The 17,062-nt window shown below is 41.9% G+C and overlaps 1 protein-coding gene across 1 annotated transcript in view; it reads left to right on the top strand.

Annotated features, from left to right (window-relative positions):
- Positions 1 to 10,320, top strand: part of fstl3 (follistatin-like 3 (secreted glycoprotein)) — a 30,997-nt gene extending 20,677 nt beyond the window's left edge. Inside the window, exons 3-5 of the mRNA XM_078198263.1 lie at positions 3,573 to 3,791; positions 6,870 to 7,097; positions 8,780 to 10,320. Coding sequence (XP_078054389.1) covers positions 3,573 to 3,791; positions 6,870 to 7,097; positions 8,780 to 8,856 — 524 coding nt within the window. The 3' untranslated portion in view covers positions 8,857 to 10,320. The remainder of the gene's footprint in view (positions 1 to 3,572; positions 3,792 to 6,869; positions 7,098 to 8,779) is intronic.
- The last annotated feature ends 6,742 nt before the right edge of the window (positions 10,321 to 17,062 follow it).

Genomic DNA, 17,062 nt, shown 5'->3' on the forward strand with positions numbered 1-17,062 from the left:
CTTCAGGAGTGTATTAATAACAGCCCAGAACATCTTTCTGAGGCAAGTTTGTCAAACTAACCAGTTATAATGTTCAGCTCTTTATAGAATGCTCGCCCACCTGGTTTTGTGCAGTGCAGTTCAGGAAGCGTGCTTTTGTTTTTTGAATCTTATTATTACCGAAACTTGGATAGCAAAAGTTTGATTTTTTCCGATGCCGCATTTTAAAAATGCCCTGCTTGCGTGCCTCTATCCATGTATAGGTGGCACCGGGTATAACACCAACCTGCCTCCAGCTTAGCACTGAACAAAAGGTGATGGCCCTTGATTCAGTTTCTCACTTTTTTATTATAAACCACACCTGCTGTGCTTTCAGTAGCAGTGTCCAACAAATATTTTAACCTGATTTATTTAAGATGCATTAATAAATTCCTAATGTACATTTTTATAGAGAGTTGGATTAGTGTAGTGATTTGTCATTGATTATATTTGAGGTGGATAGATGGGTCATACGGAAAAGTTCAGTGAGTTGTACACATCTTTATCGAACAATGGCTCCGTGTGTTAATCTTAGTGCTGAGTACAGTGGCATATTCATTTCTATCAAAGTGTACTTTAGCTTTGACACTGCATTACAACAACTCACATTTATATAGCGAGGGCACAGTGGTTAGCACTGCTGCCTCACAGCGCCCAGGGACCCGGTTTCAATTCCCAGCTTGGGTCACTGTCTGTGCGGAGTCTGCACGTTCTTCCCGTGTCTGCATTGTGAGGAATTGGTTAACAGACCTTCCAATTAAGTCCGAATTTGACGTCAATTATTCAATAGAGGTCACATATATAAAGGGGCCACAGGTGGCACTATTTGTTGGTGGAGAATTGTGTGTGGAGTTGGATCAAAGAAATAAAGGTATTTTATGAAGCAACAGAACTCGTGTGTCCTCTACAGATCCGAGAGGCTCAAACATGTGTAGGCTTCCTCCAGGTGCTCTGGTATTCTCCCATAGTCCAAAAGACATGCTAGTTAGGTGCATTGGCCATGCTAAATTCTCCCTCAGTGTAACCAAACAGGTGCCGGAGTGTGGCGACTAGGAGATTTTCACAGTGACTTCATTGCGGTGTTAATGTCAGCCTACTTGTGACACAAATAAATAAACTTTAAACATGGGAATAACAACCAAAAGTTCTTCACAGATGCAGTAGCAGCAAAATTTGACAGGGAGCCACGTAAGGAGATATTGGGAAATGTGACCAAAGTCTGGTCAGACAGGATTGTTTTAAGGAGTGACTTGAAGGAGGAAAGGTTTAGGGAGAGAACTCTAGAACTTGGGACCCAGGTAGTTGAAGATGTGACTGACAGTGGTGGAGCGATGAATATTAAAGAGGCGCTAGAGGTGGAGGAACACAGATCTTAGAGGTGGTTGTCGAGCTGGAGGAGTTTGCAGAGCTAGGGAGGGGTGTGGCCATGGATGGAGTGGAGAACACAGATGAGAAATTTTAAACTGAGGTCTTACAAGTGCAGGTCAGTGAGCGCAGGGACGATAGGTGAATGTTTGTATGAGTTGGGGTAAAGGCAGCAGAGATTTGGATGAGCTCAAGTTCACAGAGTGTGGATCTTGGGTGGCCGGCTAAGAGAGCATTGGAATAAGCATAAAATCCTTTTAGCTGTTACGATGTTATAGTACAGAAAATGAAAGCCATTTGTAGTGTTTTCGACTGCCAGAACAAACTATATAGGGAAATGACCTACAGAGGGACCAAAGTTATGTCATTATGTTCAAGCTGCCAGTATTGGCAGTAACTTCAAGGTGATACGTTGTTTCAGAATTTACAGCTTAAAAAGTAAGCTGTAGCATAAGCACTTTTATTTCAATTTCACTAATGATTGTTTCCAAAAGTTCTTCCAATGTCAACACCAGTTACTCTGGACAACAATGTGCATTTGTGACGAAGTTATGGCTGCTTCCTTATAAAGTTTATTTGTTAGTGTCACGAGTAAGCCTACATTAACACTGCAGTGAAGTTACTGTGAAAATCCCCTAGTCGCCGCACTCCGACGCCTGTTCGGATACACTGAGGGAGAACTTAGCATGGTCAATGCACCTAACTGGCACGTCTTTTGGACTGAGGGAGGAACCGGAACACCCGGAGGAAACCCACACAGACACGGGGAGAATGTGCAGACTCCACACACAGTGACTTAAGTTCCTGGTGCTGTGAGGCAGCAGTGCTAACCATCATGTCACCCCGATATACAGTGTTGAATTATATTAATTTTTCAAGACACCTATTTGTGAGCAGTTGTGCAATAAGGCCTGTGGTACAAGAATTATAATGGCATCATCTTGATTGGGGTAACCATTATACACGTGAGTCCTAGTTCAGCAGTCAACTTGCAGGTTGACTTGGTAGTTAGGAAGGCAAATGAAATGTTAGCATTCATTTCGAGAGGACTAGAATACAAAAACAGGGGTGTACTGCTGAGGCTTTATAAGGTTCTGGTCAGACCACATTTGGAATATTGTGAGCAATTTTAGGCCCCATATCTAAGGAAGGATGTGTTGGCCTTGGAGAGTGTCCAAAGAAGGTTCACAAGGATGATCCTGGAAATGAAAAGCTTGATGTATGAGGAGTGTTTGAGGACTCTGGATCTGCACTCGATGAAGTTTAGAAGGATGAGGGGGGGTTCTCATTGAAACTTACAGAATACTGAAAGGCCTGGATAGAGTGGACGTGGGCAAGATGTTTCCATTGATAGGAGAGACTAAAATCTGAGGACACAGCCTCCTTTTGGCGAAGTGCAGAGGCCTGCCAGAGCTGGAAGTACAGTACCAAGGAGAACCGAGATGAGGAGGAATTTCTTCAGCCAGAGGGTGGTGAATGTATGGAATTCATTGCCACAGAAGGCTGTGGAGGCCAGGTCATTGAGTGCATTTAAGACAGAGATAGATAGGTTCTTGATTGGCAAGGGGATCAAAGATTACGGGGAAAAGGCAGGAGAATGGGGTTGAGAAACTTATCAGCCATGATCGAATGGCGGAACAGGCTCGACGGGCCGAATGGCCTAATTCTGCTGCTATATCTTATGATCTTATTGCATAACAAAATACAGAACCTTCATTCATTTTGTGTTTTCTGATACGTGAAGGGAAAAGCGTGGCGGCAGCCGAGTGATTGTATCCTATGTGATGTCTTGTTGAAAAACAGTTTCGTAAAAAGATCAGCCTTACTATACCAAATATATCGTACTCCCCGGGGCCTATATCTATTGTAGAAATATGCAGGTAATTAACCAGCCATTCATGCATAGACATTATCTCCTGATAAAACTGGTACTGTTTTCAAAATATCAATCTGAGACCTACCTGACTGAGGGATGCATTAAGAAAACTGAGTACAATATTATGATTGGCCAGTTTTATGTACGAAAAGAAGATCCCATTTATCAAATTGGATCAGGAAGAAGAAACACCAGTGGGCTATTTTTGTTCATGAAATTACAGGTAGTTTAAAATAAGCACTGTGTTGCAGTTGAATAGTCTACACCATTGTTAAGTTGATATGCCAATATTATTTTTTTTCTGTTACTTTAGAAACTTGTGAGGGTGTGGACTGTGGACCTGGGAAGATTTGCAAGATGAATAAGCATAACAAACCGACCTGCATCTGTGCTCCTGACTGCTCAAATGTCACAAAGAAGGTTCCTGTGTGCGGAACTGATGGTAAAGTCTACAAAGATGAATGTGGCCTCCTTTTGGCGAAGTGCAGAGGCCTGCCAGAGCTGGAAGTACAGTACCAAGGAGAATGCAAAAGTAGGTTTTCAGTTCATTTTTCCTACAAACTTAGTTGCTTTCTTCCACTATTTTAGGTCATTTCCTCGGCTCTTGTCCTGTTTCTATTGATAGTATTCCCGAATCATGTAGATGTGTGTTTGGTGCATAGAGGAAAGCTTCACTCGAAATGAAAGGGATGTGGAGGTCTCTGGTCCATGAGGGAAGAGCTCTTCCAGTCTATAGGAGCCTTCTGATGGAGATGCAAACCCCTCCCCTCCTGCCCGAGATCATGGGTGAGAAATTTTCTGTTTCCTTGTCAGTTACCCTCAGTCACCAGGCCAACCTAAACATTGAGGCAGGGGCAGGAAAAGGCCCTTAAGTGACCATTAAGTGGCAACTTAAAGACCTTAATTAGAGCAGGGTGGGCTTCCAGTCCGAGACCCTGTTTGCCCCACCGTAAAGTCGGGGTGGGTGAGATCCCAGAGGGAAACCCATCTATACTATTTTGCACACCCCTCCACTGCACTCAACTCAAAGCCACTGAAGGGAGCATAACGTTCTGGCCATGGCGTTTTCCAGTTCATATTTTCCAGATTTTGGTTAGGCATTCCAATGGGACAGCACAGTGGTGAGCACTGCTGCCTCACAGCGCCATGGATTCACTGTCTGTGTGGAGTTTGCATGTTCTCCCTGTGTCTGCGTGGGTTTCCTCCAGGTGCTTTGGTTTCCTCCCACAGTCCAAAAGTGTGCGGGTTAGGTGGATTGGCCATGCTAAATTTGATTTATTATTGTCACATATATTAACATACAGTGAAAAGTATTGTTTCTTTCTTGCTATACAGATAAAACATACCGTTCATAGAGAAGGAAACGAGAGAGAAATTGCCCTTAGTGTCAGGGGGCTAGCTAGGGTAAACGCATGGGGTTATGGGGATAGGGCCTGGGTGGGATTGTGGTTGGTGCAGACACGATGGGCCGAATGGCCTCCTCCTGCACTGTAGGGATTCTATGTAATGTCATTCTATAATCTAGAAAACTCTGGAATTATTTGGTCCAGAGCATTCTGAACTGGAGAGGTTGGAGTATGATATAAACATTTGTTTACAGCTCAGTTGAATTCAGCTCAAGTACAGTGTGCTGCTATGCACAGGTTTCTGACATAATAGTTGAACAAAGTGATATTGTTGGGAGTATTAGATTTGCTGTCAGGCTGTAACATGCCACCTAATGTGATTTTTGTACCTTGTGTGACCATGCTTTAGCAGGCAGCAGTGCTAACCAAAACTTTTTGTAAATGAGTGATAGAAATGTATTTGGTAATAAATAGAACAATAGTTTCCTCTTAATTGGAAGTCACTTGATTCAGATCACGTAACTTGATTTTTAACACTAATTTATGATTTTACAGTTATTTATGTTAATTTTTGTGATTAGGTAATTCTATTGTGTAACACAAAAACGACTTTGAATCAGGTGTCGTCTGTATCGTGTAGTTTAAAATGCAGATTTGTGGTGAAATAGGATATTGGCCAGTCAAGAACTCAAAACTTATATTTTCTTGCTCTAAAACGTAAATAAATAGAAATGTCATTGTGAGATGCAAACACAGGAGTAATTCGTTGACTGAGTTCTTTATTGATGAGTCACATAGTTGGATTGATTTGTCTGTAGCGCTGCAAATGGAAAGCATATTTTTGGTAAGTTGGGTTAATAAAACTGTATAAATGAATGAAATCCAAAACAAAATACTGTCCATGGAGGCAGCGCGGTGGCACGGTGGTTAACACTGCTGCCTCACAGCTCCAGGGACCCGGGTTCGATTCCCGGCTTGGGTCACTGTCTGTGTGGCGTTTACACGTTCTCCCTGTATCTGCGTGGGTTTCCTCCGAGTGCTCCCTGTATCTGCGTGGGTTTCCTCCCACACTCCAAAGATTTGTGGGTTAGGTTGATTGGCCATGCTTAATTGACCCTAGTTTCGGGGGGGATTAGCAGGGTAAATATGTCAGGTTATAGGAATAGGGTGGGATTGTAGTCAGTGCAGGCTCAATGGGCCGGATGGCCTCCTTCTGTACTGTAGGGATTCTATTCTATGATTTATGTCAGTCATTTTAACATCTCTCCCCGGTTGCTAATATAATGAAAAGCTGTTGCTTTCAAATATCATATTCTCTGTTAAAAATCCATGGAAGCAAACTGATCTTTTCCATGTAGAATAAATGCTGATGTCATACCAATTCTTTCTATTAATAATACATTTTATGATGTTACTGTTTGGATTTTCCTGTCATTTCAACAGATGAGTAGTGTTCCGCAAGTTATTTTTTATATAAAAAAAGATCAGTTTACAGCCCGGGTTGATGTAATCTCATGTGTGACATTAGGCCAAGTTTCAATTTGCATTATTGATTACAAATGATAATCCACTGTGGGTGGGGTGGATGGAAATACTGACTTTTATGTCTGTGGTGAACCATAGATGGTTACCACTATGGGTACTGAACCATAGATGGTTATCACTATGGGTACTTGTACATATGTTACTCTTGTTACTGTTGGGGTTAGGGTTGGGGTGTTCCACCTGTTGGTATTGTTCTGTGGTACACTCCGGTTGGCTCCGCCTTCCTATAGGAGTATAAAGGTCACTGCACTTCCTAGTGACCCTTTCGTCTGGGATTGTATTGTTAAGCAGTATGCTCCATTCTTGTTGCTAATAAAAGCCTTTATTTCCCTGGTACGATCCAGCCTCCCGAGTGAATTAATCGCGCATCAATGTCATGCTCGCCTGTCTTATTCCCCTTAAATGTCAAAATTACTTGATGACGGAGACATCTAAGGTTGCTTTTTTCCCTGTGTGTTGTGATCCAGTTTGCAAGTTGGCTTTCAGATTGTCTTTTATGTTACGTTACTGTTAGCTTAACTGAAAATAATACTTTAAGACATTATCATGTCTTATGGTAATATTGATATTCGGTAGACAATGCAAATTATAATTTAAATAGATGCACCTTATTCTGAGCTGTATTATAAATTCCAATTTATGCAAATTGTATATAGCATTTTTGTTAGTCTTTTTTTGCTTTGTGGCACTTACCGTTCTGTATTACATATGTCTTCCAGAGTCTTGCACACAGGTTTTATGCCCTGGTACCTCCATGTGTGTGATAGACCAAACTCACAGCGCACACTGTGTGATGTGTAGAGTGATGCCATGTCCAGAACCGTTGTCATCTGAGCAAGCACTTTGTGGAAATAATGGTATTACGTATCATAGTGTGTGCCACTTGAGACGTGCTACTTGCTTATTGGGAAAGTCGATTGGTGTTGCCCACTATGGTAGATGCAACTGTAAGTTAAACAAGTTTATCCACTGTCTCAGCTTATAAGCATAAGTTTGAAAATTGTACTACAGTTTTTATATTAAAGCTTTGACTTTTTACGTATAGCTGGAGATAGATTGGTACAGCAACCGATGTACCAGCTCCTGCTTGTCAGGTGTGAAATGGATACAAAGCATATTCTTTTAGCAGTAGGCCTGGCCTCTGCCTGATCTGTGCAGGCATTGCACCCACTGCCAAATTCTTCTTAATCACCCCAAGCCCCGTGGGCATCTCATGAGAGAGGAGACAGGCATCAGAAAAAAAAGCTTAGCTAATTTCTATCCCCATGGAACTCTTAAACATTTCATAGCTTTTACCATGGATATTAGGAAGGGTTAGAAAATTATCTTTGCAGATAGCAATGGAAAACCAAGAAATTTTAACTTAAGCATTCTCAAATCCATATTTGGCGTTCTAAGCTGCAGCAGTCACTGACGGAAAAGAATAAAACAAGAAATGCTGGAAATGCTACGCAGGTCTGGCAGACTCTGTGGAGAGAGAATCAGAGTACATGTTTCCTGTTGATGAATTTTCGGCAGTTCTTTCAGCTCTTAAGCTAATGGAAAGGCATTCATAGAGTCATAGAGATATACTGCACGCAACAGACCCTTCGGCCCAACCTGTCCACGCTGAACAGGTTCCCCAGACTGAACTAACCCCATTTGCCCATGTTTGGCCCACATCCCTCTAATCCTTTCCTATCAATGTACCTGTCCAAATGTCTTTTAAATGTTGTAATTGTACCCACCTCAACCACCTCCTCTGGCAGCTCATTCCATGCACGCACCACCTTCTGTGTGAAAAAGCTGCCCCTCAGGTCCCTTTTAAATCTTGCCCCTCTCACCCTAAGTCTGTGCCCCCTACCCTAGGGAAAAGACCTTGGCTATTCACCTTATCTACATCCCTCATGATTTTATAAACCTCTTTAAGGTCACACCCACATCCTCCTATGCTACAGGGAAAAACAGCCCCAGCCTACCGAGCTCATGGAAAGGAATTCCTCTGCTTTCAATTGTATTTTTGAAAATCCAAATAATATGCAGCGGTGAACTTCCAATTATATATCTTTCTTGATGTATTTCATAGAATCCTACAGTGCAAAAGGAGGCCGTTCAGCCCATCATGTCCACACCAACCACAATTCCACCCAGGCCCTATCCCCATAACTCCTTGCATTTACCCTAGCTAGTCTCCCTGACATTAAGTGGCAATTCAGCAAGGCCAATCCATCTAACCTGCACATCTTTGGACTGTGGGAGGAAACCCGGAACATCCGGAGGAAACCCACGCAGACATGGGGAGAATGTCTGTGTGGAGTTTGCACAGTGACCCAAGCTGGGAATTGAACCCGGGTCCCTGGCGCTGTGAGGCAGCAGTGCTAACCACTGTGCCACCGTGCACCGTGAAGTTGAAATGAAAATCGAGAGATATATAAAGGACATCTGATGCGTATTGGTCGATATTATTGTATTGCACAATTCCACGTTAACCTTCCTGTGATTTACCTTCAGCCTGAATCCCTAAAGAATCCCTAAAGAATATTAATTCATAACTGTGCTCTTCCACGTCATGTCGCATGGTGTTTAATAAGCTTTGTTATTTTTGTGTATGCAATTCAGTATTGAAATAACTTTATGCTTTTGCCCGCAGCTTCAGATGAAGAAGCCAAGCAAAAAGGAGACAATCAAGATAATACAGTGTTTTCGAAACTCCTCCTCGGATGGTAGTTTATAATGAATAATGAAGTTATAAGCAGAGAAGACAAAGACATTGGGGCAAAAATTCCTCTGGGCATTATAATAGTGCCTTTGTTATGTGAACGCTCGTGCATAGTCATTTAATGCTTAAGTGCTAACAAAACATCCAATCACTACTTCCCCTCACTCTCACTCGTGTCACACAGATGTGGGGTTCAAACTCTTTCACTTCCAAGTGCTCATTGAGGCATAATTAAAGGGCTCATGCAAAATTGTTCAGGTTGGACATCATGTACTCAACCTTTTTTTTAATGATACCTGGTCAAAGCTGATGTTAAAACAGCAGAGTGCTGGTGGAGCTTCAGCAGGATTCAGAGCAGGAGATACCATTAAGAACAAGTGAAGGAGGAGTGTTTCTGTGCACACTGCAGAATCAAGTGTGACATTGATAAGCATGTTGGAGGAAGATCAGGAGAGTATGCCCTGGAAGGTTGGAGGGCATGGGATACAGGGCACCACTACTTTGTATTGCAGAGCCAGTCCTGCAAACAGGCCAGTTACCTGCTCCTGTTGAGGGTTATTAATGGTTAAGCTCAGCAGAAACACTATACGGCCTGTGCTTTCTATAGAACTAGGCCTCCAATCAAGGAACAAGATCCACAGTGCAATGCCAATGAAAGTCAGCAGTGCTAATCTTTAGAATCACAGAATTCTTTCAGTTACCCACTAAATGAGGCCAGTTTTGCAATTCACCCAGAAATTAAAGAGGACAGAGACTGCGAAAGTGACCCAAATACTCCTACATTTGTTTCAGCAATGTCCTGCTAAATGTTTTCAGGGACTTCCACCACTGATCTAGAGGCACATAGAATCCATAGAATCCCTATGGTACAGAAGGAGGCCATTCAGCCCATTTAGTCTGCACCGTCCACAACTCCACCCAGGCCCTATTCCCATAACCCTCATTTACCCTGCTAATTGCCCTGACACTAGGGTCAATTTAGCGTGTCCAATCTACCTAACCCGCACATCTTTGGACTGTGGGAGGAAACCGGAGCACCCGGAGGAAATCCACGTAGACACGGGGAGAAAGTGCAAAACTTCACACAGACGGTGACCCAAGGCTGGAATTGAAGCCAGGTCTCTTGCATTATGAGGCAGCAGTGCTAACCACTGCGCCACATGATGCTAAGGGACTGAAAACTTGAAAATCATTCATCTAAACCTGTGCTACTGGGGGTGCGTTTGGAGACCAAGGCCGGTATTTTATGACTTCGCTCGGATGAGGCTCGTAAAATTGTGCCTGAGGCCAATGGAGAATTCTGCTTTACAAGCTGCGTCCGCCCCGATTCTGGGGCGGGCATGGCGATAGAATTCTGGTACAAGTCTTCAAACTGTCCGAAACAAAAATAGAAAATGCTGGAAAAATCGTGGAAGGTCTGACAGCATCTGTGGAGAGAGAACAGACGTTTGCTCTGTTCTCGCTCCACAGATGCTGTCAGACCTGCTGAGATTTACCAGCATTTTCTGTTTTTGTTTTGGATTCCAACATCCACAGTATTTTGCTTTTATCTTCAAGGTATCAATTGGTTGGTGTACAAATGCACCATTGGATTTGGATGTGGTCTCTGAATCTCTTCAATATAATTGCCTGATTGTGTCTGTAAGTGTAATGAAGGTAACCTTGTGGATACACATCTCACAACAATCAAGAGGGGTCATCCTACATTGCTTCGGGGTTTCCCTGCAGGTGCCATTAATGTTGCTTGCTGTTGATGGCATCTTTTACATTGTAGAATAGGGTGGTAGACTTGCCAACTATACCCTGACCAACTTCCATAAGATATAGAGTCGTAGGCCATTTGGCCCATTGAGTCTGCTCCATTCAATCATGGGTGATATGATTCTCATCCCCATTCTCTTGCCTTCTCTTCGTAACCCTTAATCCCCTTATTGATTAAGAATCTATCTATCTCTGTCTTAAAGACACTCAATGACCTGGCCTCCACAGCCTTCTGTGGCAATGAATTCCACAGATTCTCCACCCTTTGTGGTATTTTGCAAGAGGCCATCCCTGCCCATGCGACATCCTTTATTTCATAGCGAGCTCCATGAGATCAGAATCAGGCAGCACGGTAGCACAGTGGTTAGCACTGCTGCTTCACAGCTTCAGGGACCTGGGTTCGATTCCTGGCTTGGGTCACTGTCTGTGTGGAGTTTGCACATTCTCCTCGTGTCTGCGTTGGTTTCCTCCGGGTGCTCCGGTTTCCTCCCACAGTCCAAAGATGTGCGGGTCAGGTTGATTGGCCATGCTAAAGATTGCCCCTTAGAATCCTGAGATGTGTAGGTTAGAGGGATTAGCGGGTAAATATGTAGGGATATGGGGGTAGGGCCTAGGTGGGATTGTGGTTGGTGCAGACTCGATGGGCTGAATGGCCACCTTCTGCACTGTAGGGTTTCTATGATTCTATGAAAGCAACACAGTAGTACCATTTGCCTTTTGGACCTCCACCCAGTAGCAGACAACCTTGTTTTTGGAGACACCAGTATCCACCTACCTCGTTCATGATTAACGCTGTTCCATGTTGAAGTTCAAACCCTATATTCCTGCGTAGCACCCCACTGGGTGATGTCAGTAGGTGCTATGTTTTGTAATGGAAGTAGTATTGTTTTATGACTGCTGAATATCAAATTTATTTCTGGAGTTTAAGTAATTAAGCATAATTGTACAAAGTGGAACTTGTTGCCTCCTTTAGTTTGTGCATTGTTTATATTATCAGTTGTCTTCCAACTTGCAACCCTAATGATGGTTTCCTTAGAATGGAGCAACCAATCTACAAACCCTGGCATCCATTGAAGGCTGCTTTCTTTTGCAGGGAGAATCAGCGTGTTTTTTGAAACCTAGGTCCTTGTGTAATTGGAAAGTTCATTTTACCACAATCTGGATAGCACAGTTTGTTATCTAGATGGCATAGCTGACTGTATTTGTGTTGTTAGCTCTTTGGGGTGATCTTACCAAAGAAATTCTAAGTCCAGGACGGGTGGGAAAACGGGAGAGGTTCTCATGTGTTTTTTGGGCGAGATTAAAATCCCAAATTTATTGCACTTAATGCATGAAAAAAATGAGCTAAAACATTCCTCGCCTGTAGGGGAAGGGGATGGGGCTTAAATCGCCAGCCTGCCTGCTGTAGCAGCAGGGGGTGCTATTGTGCATGTGCAGACCCAGCTGTGCTTGGGGTTTGCCATCTTTCAGTTAAGATGTTAAAACCAATGTCTGCTGCCTCGGGCGGATACCCCACTGTACTATTTTGACGAAGCGGAGGGGAGTTCTCTCCAATGTCTTATCCTCAATTTAACAGATTCTGGTCATTCTCATTTGTTTTTTCTGAGGTGCAATTTCGAACATTTCCTTCATATTGCCTTTTGTGATACCAGTATTTGTTGGTTTTCATTTGCTTTCTAATTTCATAGCATTAATCGATAATGTAGATTTGCACCTCTTTTTGTAAAACTAATTAGACATACAATTGCAGAGTCATTTCATATCCAGATATTGGTATTTCATTTCCATTGTTGTTTGCACATATCCTTCCATGTGCAGTGGGCTGGAGGAACCTTGGAAACTGTGGGCCAGTTATAAACAAACTTCTTTTCATTAACCACATCAAGTTACCTAATCCTTTAATAACCTATTTTATACTTTAATTAATATGTGAACTCAGAACTTCTCCCCCTCTCCCCAATTGAGATTAGTGCTTTTAGCGCTTTCTTTTGAAACACAGTCGAACATTTATAATGACTACAGCTATAATAATAGCCATTGGGAAATATCAACAATTATTGAAACTGCAGGAGCAAATGGCAATGCTTACTTACTTACTTGTCTTACTTACATCAGATGGCCTGTCAATCAAAGCAGTTTTTGCAGCTAACTGACCTCTTCAATCTTTTTCATTTTTAAAAGATCTGGTGATTTAAATAACTTTAGATCATGATACTTAAACAGACACTGTCTGCACTTCAAGTGTGCTTATGTTCACTCCATAAATTTGTGGCTACCATGCTGTGGGTTAAGGCACTTGGGACAGTGAAAATGGGGTGTGTTTGAACTCAGCACCAATTTCACATGGCCCTGTTGAGTCTGAGTATCCCACCTCTATGATCCACATGTCACTCCCTTATTCCTGCTGACAAAGATAGGCTCCATTGAAAATGGGGGTTGGACTTCCACATCCAGGTCCTTTCTACAATTTTTAAAAGTCTCCAGAGCTGGCTTGACTCTGCGACAGTCTGGCTCTATGTAATTGTCTCCTGATGTCTCCCATGTGCTGTTTATTTGGAAGTTACTATTCTGGCCAGAAGATGGTGTTTCACTGTGCCTTCTATCAATCTATAATAATATCCAGGACCTCTTAAGTGAACAGGACTTCAAGACCTCATCTTCCCTGGATGAATGCTGCAAATTGTATACAGCACAGTTGGATTACCACTGTGGCTAGTTATGCCCTTTAAGTGCCTGTTTAGATCATTCAAAAATGTCTCAGCGTCATTATTGCAAGTTTCCTCTAATGGGCTTTTCCATTGTGCGGTAACAGTAGTCTATTCTTTCATAATCCTTAGTGACTAAGATTGTGCTGTCTTGTGAATCCATGGTAACAAATAGAGGACTTAATTTTTGCTTAACATATTCTCATTAGGAATTTCAACCCTGTCATGTTTATATTGTACATAACTCATACCATATATTTATTGTAAGAGAAACAATGAAGAAAATACTCCATATTATTTATACCTTATTATTGTTTGTCATATCCCTCTGATGTAATTATAATTATTTTTCACAAAGTTTGCTACTTTTTAGACACATTTCCAACTGTAAAAATAGATGTATTTCGTATTATATCACACCATTGTTCAACCCTGCTACATTTGGAATATATTATCAGTCATGTAAGGTGAAAGATGTATATACGAATAAACAGCTGAAATAGCATTGTGTGGTATTAGCAGCGATCGGTTAAGATGAAAATCGTTTCAAAAACTGATCAATGCGATCATTAAAATAGCGAGCGAAGGATTCCACAATAACGACTTTGTTGCTCGTAACACACAGTGCATTATTCATTCAGTTTATAGTAACCATTTCCAAATCAACTGAAATATTTGCCATGACCGTGAATTTTATATGTTAACGTGCTTATTTTATCTTTGTTTTGTGAAATAACAGGTTTTGCTTTGTGAGAATTAGGAATTATTTCCACAGGTTAAAAAACATTGGAATGAAATCATTACAAAATTCCTTTGATCACTAATTTTGTTTTTAACCTGCTCAAAACAACATCCTACTGTTTTCACTGAAATACCAGAAGGAGATTTTTTAATGCAAGCATGTAAATACACTAATATCATAATGGGAGAGTTGCCCTCACATCATCAAAATGAAGGTCCAAGTACAGGAATAATTTCTTAAAATGAAGCATGTTTTTTTCTTTTTACATGAAGATGTAGATTTAACTTTTGCATCTGTCAGGATGTACAGATTGTTGGAAGGAAGAGTATAATTTAAATTTTCAATTGTACCTTCTTATTCCTTTGTTGGACTTTGAATTCTGACCAATGACGATTTACGCTTAACCGTTTTTTCCAAAGAAATTAATAATGGATATTGTAGGTCATAATGAATATCACATGGAATAAATCTCTGTTTATGGAACTATCTTGAGGAGAATAGATGCTTTTTATCTTGTATTATTTTTTGGTCACAAATAAATAGTATCTCTACTGATGTTGTCATTGTGAAATTCTCTAAATCTTTGGTCCTTTTTATCCACTGTAGGACACTGGGGCGAATTTTCCCATTCTGCCTGCCACAGGATTTGTAGTGAGCGAGGGATGGACCATGGAAAGGTCTGTTGACCTCGGGCGGGATTTTCTGGTTTCGGGTCGAGCGCGGCTGGAAAATCCCAACTTTTAGACAACTTTCCAAATGCATTGTTCTAATAGGAATGCTTGCCCACTGGAAGCATGCAGTCAGAAAGTGCACCATTTGTAATGGCCTGAAACATGGAGGAGGAAAGTTACTAGCAGCATCCAGCCAATGGAATTACTGTGCAGTGGTCACAGCAAAGGCTTTGAGTCCTGACCACATTCCTAGCAGGCAGTGCTGCAGTGGTATTGTCACTGGACTAGTATTCCAAAGGTCAAGGGTAATGCTCTAGGGACCTGGGTTTGAATCACGACAGTTGGCAAAATTTGAATTCAAAATAGTCCTGGAATTAAAAGTCTAGTGATGACCATGAAACCATTGTCGATTGTTGTAAAAACCTATCTGGTTCACATTAGGGAAGGGATTCTGCCATCCTTACCTGTCTGGCCTACGTGTGACTCGAGACCCACAATAATGTGATTGACTCTTACATGCCCACTGTTCAAGGGCAATTAGGGATGTGCAATAAATGCTGGCCCAGCCAGTGATGTCCACATGCCATAAGTATATCATTGAGCTACCATGCTAGCCTAGATGTTTCGATGGGGTGTGAAATAATTCCCATTCACAAAGAAATGCGGGATAAATCTAAACCTGGCCAATTGACACCCTATCTGCCTTTTCCCAATCATCAGTAAAAGTGATGGAAGGATTAATTCATTAACTTATAATTACTTATCAATGATGTTCTCACCAATGCTCAATTTTGTTTATGTCAGAATCATTGGGCTCCACACCGCATAACAACCTTAATCCAGACAAGGATGCAAGAGCAGAATGTTGAAAGAAAAATCAGGTCAAATGTCCTCAACCCCAAAGCAGCATTTGACAATATGACACCAAGGTGTTTTAGCAAAACTGTCCAGGGGCTAACACAAACCAAGATGGTGCTGTGTGTTAATACGGCAATCATCACAGCCTGAGGACATCATTACTAAAGATCCTCAAAAAAGCAAACTCAGCCCAGGCATCATCGTTAATGACCTTCTCTCCATCGTAAAGGCAGGAGTGAGGCTGCTCATAAGAATCAAAATATTAAGCTCTATTTGTAAAAAGAAGTCACAATATTAAGTAACCCATACAGACCTACAGCCTGACCTGGGGAAAATTCAGGCTTGGACTGACAAGTATCAGCTAACTTTAATTCTGGGCAATGACTACCTCAAACATGAGAAACTCCAGCCATTTCTCTATAATGCTCAATAGCATGACCGTCATGGGTTATCTCAACCAGAAACTTCATAGGGTAAGCCATATAAACACCATGGTTAGGTACGGTTTCCTTTGTACCTTTATAGTGTCTTGCCATCATGGACAGAGCAGGAGCCATATCAAACTGTGTTACAACCAAAAAGGATGCTTTCTATGGTGCATCTGTAAAAGTTAGTGAGAGTCGTAGCGGACATGCCGAATTTCCTTAGCCTTCTGAGAAGGTAGAGACGTTGGTGGGCTTTCTTAACTATAGTGTCGGCATGGAGGGACCAGGACGCAAGGTGATCTAGACGCTTGGACACCTGTTTGTCATTGGAGTGAACCATTATGCCAGCTCACTGCTAAGGATGTGCAATATTATTAAGGCACAGAACAAGAAGCAGCTTTAAAATCAAACAACTAGTGACGACAATGCTGGTGCTGAAATACTATGATATCAATGAGAAAGTCACCTTGATGCCAATGAGACGGGTCTTGGAGAAACCCTAATGCAGCACGGGCAGCTAGTTACATCTGCATCCAGCGCATTAAAGCAGACTGAATAACCCTCCGCTCAGATCGAAATAGAGTGCCTGACTATTAGACCATAAGACCATAAGACATAGAAGCAGAATTAGGCCACTCGGCCCATCGAGTCTGCTCCGCCATTCAATCATGGCTGATATTTTTCTCATCCCCATTCTCCTGCCTTTTCCCCATAACCCCTGATCCCCTTATTAATCAAGAACCTACCTAGCTCTGTCTTAAAGACACTCAATGACCTGGCTTCCACAGCCTTCCGCGGCTGTTGTTTTTGCTTGCGAGCATTTTCAACAGCACTTGCATTGGAGACAAAGTAATGGAGCAGTCTGACTACAAACCACTTCTAAGCTTTTTCCTCAAACCACTACTACCAACTGCAAAGCGTCTACAAAGAATTCTACATCACTTCCAGAGATATAGGGGGCAATTCTCCCAAAAAATATTCAAAGTGTCAAATTTGTGTAAAAGAGTAAATCCCACTGGTTTTCTTCAGCGAGAGTTTCAAAATGAATCTCC

The sequence above is a fragment of the Mustelus asterias genome, chromosome 26, assembly GCF_964213995.1.
Source record: "Mustelus asterias chromosome 26, sMusAst1.hap1.1, whole genome shotgun sequence".
Lineage (NCBI taxonomy): Eukaryota > Metazoa > Chordata > Chondrichthyes > Carcharhiniformes > Triakidae > Mustelus > Mustelus asterias.